Raw genomic sequence first — 6,436 nt, 5'->3', positions numbered from 1 at the left:
CGGGACTGGTTGTCCAGGGTGGGGTTGTGGGACGTTCAATCGGCTGGACCCCCCTGGACAAGCCCCAACCTTGGATTTTCTGGGCATGAGGGATTGGGGGGGGAGGGGGTAGTTGTCCAGCGGCCATCGCAGGAGCCCCAGGGCGGAGGGGCCAGGGACTGCTCCTGTGCAGCACTCTGAGACCAGCGAGCCTGCAGACCCTCCGCGCACACCCTTCCCCACCCCGAGCGGCGCCACTGACCCGCGAGCCGCTGGTCACAGACACGGTTTAATGGGGGACAGGAGGACGGCACTCAGTACTCCCAGAGCGCAAACCCGGCCGGTGCGTCTGCGTCCGCGCGCAGCAGCCCCGAGGCGCCGCCGCGCAGGTACTTTCCGCTGCGGGCGCGGATGGCCAGGCGGCCGCGCTCACGGAACTCAAACAGGAAGTCCTCGGCGCGCTCGCCGTCGCTGCACACGCTGCCGTGGCTGCCGGTGTGCCAGAACCCGCCGCCGCGGCCTGGGGGATAAGGGGAGCGGGGGTCGGCGGGCGGCACGCTCCCGGCCCCGCGCTCCCCCTATCCCCCTCGGCGCCCCCCACTCTCTCAGGGCCCCAGCTCCTCGCGCTCCCCCCGCCCCCATCCCGCACGCCCGCACCTCGGATCTGGTAGGCGCCGTCGCTGAAGCTCAGGTGGAACACGTCGTAGACGGAGCGGTTGGTGTCCAGCTGGTTGGAGCCTCGGCGGTGGCAGACGAAGCCGTCCAGGCCCCGCAGCACGAGGATGGGCCGGTTGATGAGCTTGAGGATAAACTCCTCGTCCTCACCTGATGGCGAGAAAGGGGTTGAGGGGCCTTAACGGAGCTCCCCTGGAAGAGCTCCAGGCCCGGACTCACTGCCCAGCTTGTGTGCCTCAATCTGCCACTGCCATTGCCTTATGTGGCCTTAGCCAGGGGCCTGCGGCCGTTGAGCCCCCGGTTCCCCAGATGTGCAGCAGTGATCAGGGTGCTCTGGATCTGCTCCCCCACGTCAGGAACAATGATCTGGACTAGCAAGTATGACTACTGTCATGGACAGCAGCAGCTTCACGGGGAGGGAGCAGGGCCAGCCCTCGTGGAGACAGGGTCTCCGAGCTGGCCCTGTCCCCAGGCAGAGGGCCCCCACCCCAGTCTCCCCAGGGAATGAGGGGAGTGCTCACCCACAAAATCGCTGATGGCCGCCAGCTGCCCATTCTTCTTCATGCACACATAGCGCCCATTGCTGGCCTTGAGGGCCACCCGCCGACCCCGCCACTCCATCTCAAACATGGTGTTCTCAGAACTGGAAGGGGCAGGTCAAGGTCCCCTCAGAGGAGCAGGACGTGGGGGCTTAGGGTCAGGCCTCCCCATCCCCCTCAAGTCCAATACCACTCCCTCAGGGTGAGGGACGGGCACTTGCCTTCCACTGATACCCCCACCACCATTAAGAGCTGTCCCTCACCCCCGTGGGCATTCTTCCCTGGCTGGGCTGCTGTGTGGTCCCCGTGGTTGAGGTGGAGGTGGTGATGCAGGTGGTAGTGGTAATAGAGATGATGGTGGAGGTGATGATGGTGATGGTGGAGGTGATGATGGTGATGGTGGAGGTGGTGGTGATGGTGGAGGTGATGATGGTGATGGTGGAGGGGGTGGTGGTGATGGTGATGGCAGAGATGGTGATGGTGGAGGTGATGATGGTGATGGTGGAGGTGGTGATGGTGATGGTGGAGGTGGAGGTGAAGGTGGTCACAGAGGTGGGGATGGTGCACTCACACTTGTGTGGCTGTGGCCTGGATCCCCCCGTGGGTGACCAGGGTCCAGTAGCCCCCAGTGCTGGAATAGAAGGTGCACTTCCTTGTCTCCCGGTCAATTTGCATCAGGAAAGTTTCATGATCCAGTTCTTCATCTTGGTTGGCTGAGACATTGATCCCTGGAGGGAGGAGATGGGAAGCCCCTCACGCCTCACCCTGGGTGGGGTGGGGAGCAGAGGGATGGGGAGGCATGCTCTTGGGGCAACCCTGAAGTCAGCGGGGGTCTCATCTAGAACCCTCTGGACTCTAGAAGATTTGGAGCTCTGCCCCAGGGCCAAGTGGGTGCGTCATGGACCAATCCACACTGCTCCCTAAAGGTACTTGCCCAGCTCCCACCGCAGCCCCAGGAACCAGGCCCTTCCGTGCTGGCAAATCCCCTGCCTCTGCTAATCGTCAGGTAATCTGCTTGCTCCTGCTCTCTCGACCCAGGACTTACACCAGCCTCTATTTATAACTCTCCCCTAAGCCACTGGATGGACACTGGGGTCCTGTCCTTCCCCAGCCGTGGCTCAGGACACAGCAGGGGCCTGGGGTTTGCTCCTGGGCGCTGAGCAGGGATTGGACCCCTGTCACCTCCCCAGCCCCTCACTCACATGTGCGTGGTCTCCCAAGAACCCTGAGGGAGGGCAAGTCTACTTGGGGCTCTGCCTGGGGTTCCTGGGAGGGAGACGAAGGGGTCATCCATGACCAGGGTGGGGGCAGCAGGCAGGCCGTGGAGCCTCCCCAGTATCTTCCCTTAAACCACATCCCTGTTCCATCACAACTGGCCACGAGATATGGCAGATCACAGAGGTCCCCTGAGGCTGGGCTCCAGTGGCTCCAGCTAGGGGAGCAGGAGGGAGTGTGGCAGACCCCCGTCAGAGCCTGAGGGTCAGGGCCACATCCTGTCCTGCCCTACCCACAGCAGGTAGAGCCCAGACTGCAGAGGCCAGGACCTGTCACCCTTCATGGCTGTGCCCTCCACAGCCCCCCAGGCTGGGGTCTGTCACCCTTCTTACACAGATCATTGCTCAGAGCCAAAGAAGGTGACCCAGCATTCTCACTGCCAATCCCACCGTCCCATCAGCAATACTGAACAAAGTGAGCGCCAGCTGCCCCTGGGCCCGCGATCAGTAACAAAACAGACAGCGGCCCTTGCCCTCCTAGCACTGGTCCATGGGGGGCGGCGGACAACAAGAATGGTGGTACAGCCAGTGCCCATGAATGCTGTGGGTTTTGGCCAGGGACAGCCTCACTGAAGCAGACCCGAGGAGGTGAGGGAGCCATCCCCACAGGGGCTAAGTGGGGAGTGAGGCTGCACCTCCACCCCCATCTCTGAGGCCAAGCCATTGGTGTCCCCAGCATTGCCCCACACACACCCGTTCCAGACAGGATGCAGCCTAGGGGCTCCATTTCACACAGCTGGCTGCTCCTGCGGCCCCGACCTTGAGGCAGGAGAGGCTCCACGGAGTCCTGGTTGCCCGCAAAGAGTGTGGACCCCACCGTTCCAGGGGGAATTGGTCAAGTGGTGGGTGTCTGAGCAAGAAGGGGTGTCTGAGAGCATTTACAGGAGAACTTTCCTTACTCCTGCGAAGACTCAGAAGAGCCAGTGCCCCTCTTTCCTTTGGACTTTGTCCTGTCTGGATGTGAGCCTGGAACAGCAGCAGCCGTCTTGTGACCACAAGGGCACCAGCGTGAGGTCAGAGCTGTCCTGGGAGAGAGGTTCCTCGAAGAGGAAAGAGTGGAGGACTTTGGTGATGCCACTGAGCTGGCAGTGGTGCCTGCCGGGGATCCCACCACCCCCGTGCCTGCAGACTTCCGTTTAGGTGAGATAATCAGTGTCCTTGTGGCTTAAGCCAATTTGCGGCCATTGTTACTTGCAGCAACGAACACTGCCTGCTGGGCGGCCCCACAGCAATGCCACATCAGTGAGGGACGGCAGCGGGCACAGCAGAAACAGAGCCTGGCTGATAGAGGCTGCAAAAGAAAAATATTGGCAGGAGAAACCAGGGTGCTCACAAACACTCCAGGGGGAAGGAGACGGGTTTGGGGGCTGCCTGACCAGTAGAATGACAGGGACCGAGAAACCACCACTCCACAGATGCCGCCACTCCAGCTACCTTGGAATCTAGTGGCACCGCTCCCCTCCTCCCGCAGCACTGAGATGCCACACTCCACTTGCTCGAATCACTGGTAGCCAAGTCAACATCTGAATAGCTCGGGGCCAGGTCCTATGCCCTCAGGCTTATTGTAAGCAAAGCAGGGAGGCGAATGTGCGGTACCTCTGGTCTCTATAGTGGGAGGCAAATCTGGTCCTTTGTGGGGGACATCCCCCATTAAAGGGATGGGGTCAGATGCAGGGTAGTCCAGAGAATGAAAAATGGTTTGTACAGCTACCATCCCTCACCACCACCATCATCATCACCACCATCATCACCATCTCCATCACTACCAGCACCACCACCATCACTAGCAGAATCACTAGCACCGTCTCTATTACCACAGCCTGTCTTACCATCACCACCACCATCACCTCCAGCTTCAGCGCCATCCCCACTACCACCACCACAAGATTCACAAGCTGAACAGGGACAAATACTTTGTATCCAGCATCTCCTTTGACTCACAGAGAAAGCTTTTTCACACTGCTGCCCACCCTTTAATGACAAACCAAGCATATGGGCCTTGGCCCAGGTCAGAAAGCAGTGTGGCCAGACAGTAGGACCTGACATGGGAAGGACCAGGGCTGTCTGTCTTCCCTCACGCCCCAGGACCCGACCACATGCCGCAAGTGCTTGGGGGTGTTTGCTGAATGCCGGTCCCTGCTCTGCGCTAGCCTTGAAGACCTGGACTACAGGCTGGGGCCCCTAGAGCCACAGCTGGGCCACCCCTCCAGGTGCTCAGGGCCGGGTCTCTCCCTTCTGGACCAGGTGGTGGCAGTGAGCCGGCTCAGGGTATGCCCAGCCACTCCTGGGTGCACAGAGCCAGGAGCCCAAGCAGCTTGGGGCCACTCTGGGACCTCACCTTCTTCGAGGGGAAGTAGGAACTGCCCACGTTCACCCCACAGGCATGTGATCACATGTGGAAGGGCCCACCGGTCACATGAAGCAGGTGACCGATGATCCAGGACTTGGGGGGAGCCACGCCACACCTGTTGGGTAGAGACAGTGTCTCCCCACCAAGGAGTCCAGGCCCTGGAGGGGCCGCTTACATCCCGCTGGGCTGGAGGAACCCCAAGACCTCCCCACTCCACTCTTGCTGTCTCTCCTTGCCCTGCCCTTGGTCGCCTTCCAAACCCTTTAAAGTTCAGAAGTGGGGTGATAGAAGGGAAGGGGAGGGGCGGGCAGGGGGCCAGCCCAGTGTGGGCGGGGCCTGCCCTCCTACCCCTCATAGCAGCTGGCCTGGGCCTCAACCACCTCCAGATGAGCGCTGCCCATCTTGCATCCAGTAGCTGTCCAGCGGGCCCAAGGCTCAGCAGGGACCCCATACGTGGCCCACAGCCCACCCACCTACGCTGTGTGCTGCCACACACATGTCCCCACCCATCAGCCGCAGTGCCACTCGCTGCACGAGCCCCACGCTGAGAGCATGGCCGGCCCCGCAGCCTCATTACCTTGCCGCACGGACACGTAGCGGTGGTTGGCGGCCACCAGCACCACCTGCGGGTGACTCTCCTCCAGGTCGAAGAGCTCATCCTTGCCGGGCCGTGTGTTGCGGCCAGCCCTGAGCGTGCCTGTGGGTCCCACGGGCGCCAGGTAGCGGCCGTCACAGTCCTTGAAGGCCAGCTTGCCCGCCTTGAACTCGAGTGTGTAGCGGGTGTGAGCCTCAGGCTCCCAGACGAGGCGGCCATCGCTGCGCAGGTAGCGGCTGTCGCAGGACTTGAGGCAGTACTGCCGGTTCTGGAAGATGAGCGTGACGAGCGCGTCCACGCCCCACGGTGTGTTGCTGTCCGCCGCGATCTCGTCCTCCTGCGGGCACAGGTGCGCGTAGCGCCGCCGGCTCACACTCAGCAGGTGGGCCTGCGGGTGGATGGCCAGGTGCACGGTCCACAGCTCAGCCGGGGTGATGGCTGTGGCGAAGCAGGACAGCTGGTCCTCAGTGCCGCCGAAGAAGCGGCCGTGCGGCTCCGACTGCAGCGCCCAGCGCCCATCAGGCTGCGGCAGGACCAGGAAGCGGCAGTCGGGGCCCGGCCGCTCCGCCTCGCAGGCCACGCGCCCGTCCTCCTCGGCTGACAGGTAACGGCCCAGATGGCTGCTGCGAAACAGCACAGCTGTGCCCTGGCCCGGGTCTGGCTCCAGCAACCACATCTGCTTCCTCTTGAGGCTGGGTGCTGAGGCGTTGACCTTGAAGCCGAAGCTCTCAGCCGTCAGGTAACGGTCAGTATCATTGACGAGGCCGAACTGGATCTTCAGCACCTGGTGTAGGCCATTGGTGGGCATCTTTGGGCCTGGCTGAGGTCCCCAAGAGGGGCCTGGGAAGCTCTCTCTGTGTGCTCACGGCCCCCGAGGTCCCCCAGAGGCCTGGCGCGACGGGGTCGGCCCGTGGCCCCCAGGCCCAGCCGGCGTCATGGACCTGCTGCCCGCTCGGATGCTGCCTCTGGCCAGCGGTCACGGGCCCAGGCTGCTCTTACATGGCCAGCGGGCAGCAGAGGGCGG

General features: G+C 62.5%; 1 protein-coding gene across 1 annotated transcript; it reads right to left on the bottom strand.

Annotated features, from left to right (window-relative positions):
• Window positions 1-293: 293 nt before the first annotated feature.
• FSCN2 (fascin actin-bundling protein 2, retinal) lies at window positions 294-6,220 on the bottom strand. The gene is made up of 5 exons (XM_060291083.1): window positions 5,395-6,220; window positions 1,765-1,921; window positions 1,176-1,297; window positions 637-804; window positions 294-499 (listed from the first exon to the last, which is right to left on the bottom strand). Exons 1-5 carry the CDS (start codon window positions 6,218-6,220, stop codon window positions 294-296), a joined length of 1,479 nt encoding a protein of 492 aa, XP_060147066.1.
• Window positions 6,221-6,436: the final 216 nt, after the last annotated feature.

Source organism: Globicephala melas, chromosome 20, assembly GCF_963455315.2.
Source record: "Globicephala melas chromosome 20, mGloMel1.2, whole genome shotgun sequence".
Taxonomy (NCBI): Eukaryota; Metazoa; Chordata; class Mammalia; order Artiodactyla; family Delphinidae; genus Globicephala; species Globicephala melas.
The sequence above is the reverse complement of the archived record's forward strand: the minus strand, read 5'-3'. Positions and strand labels throughout refer to the sequence as shown.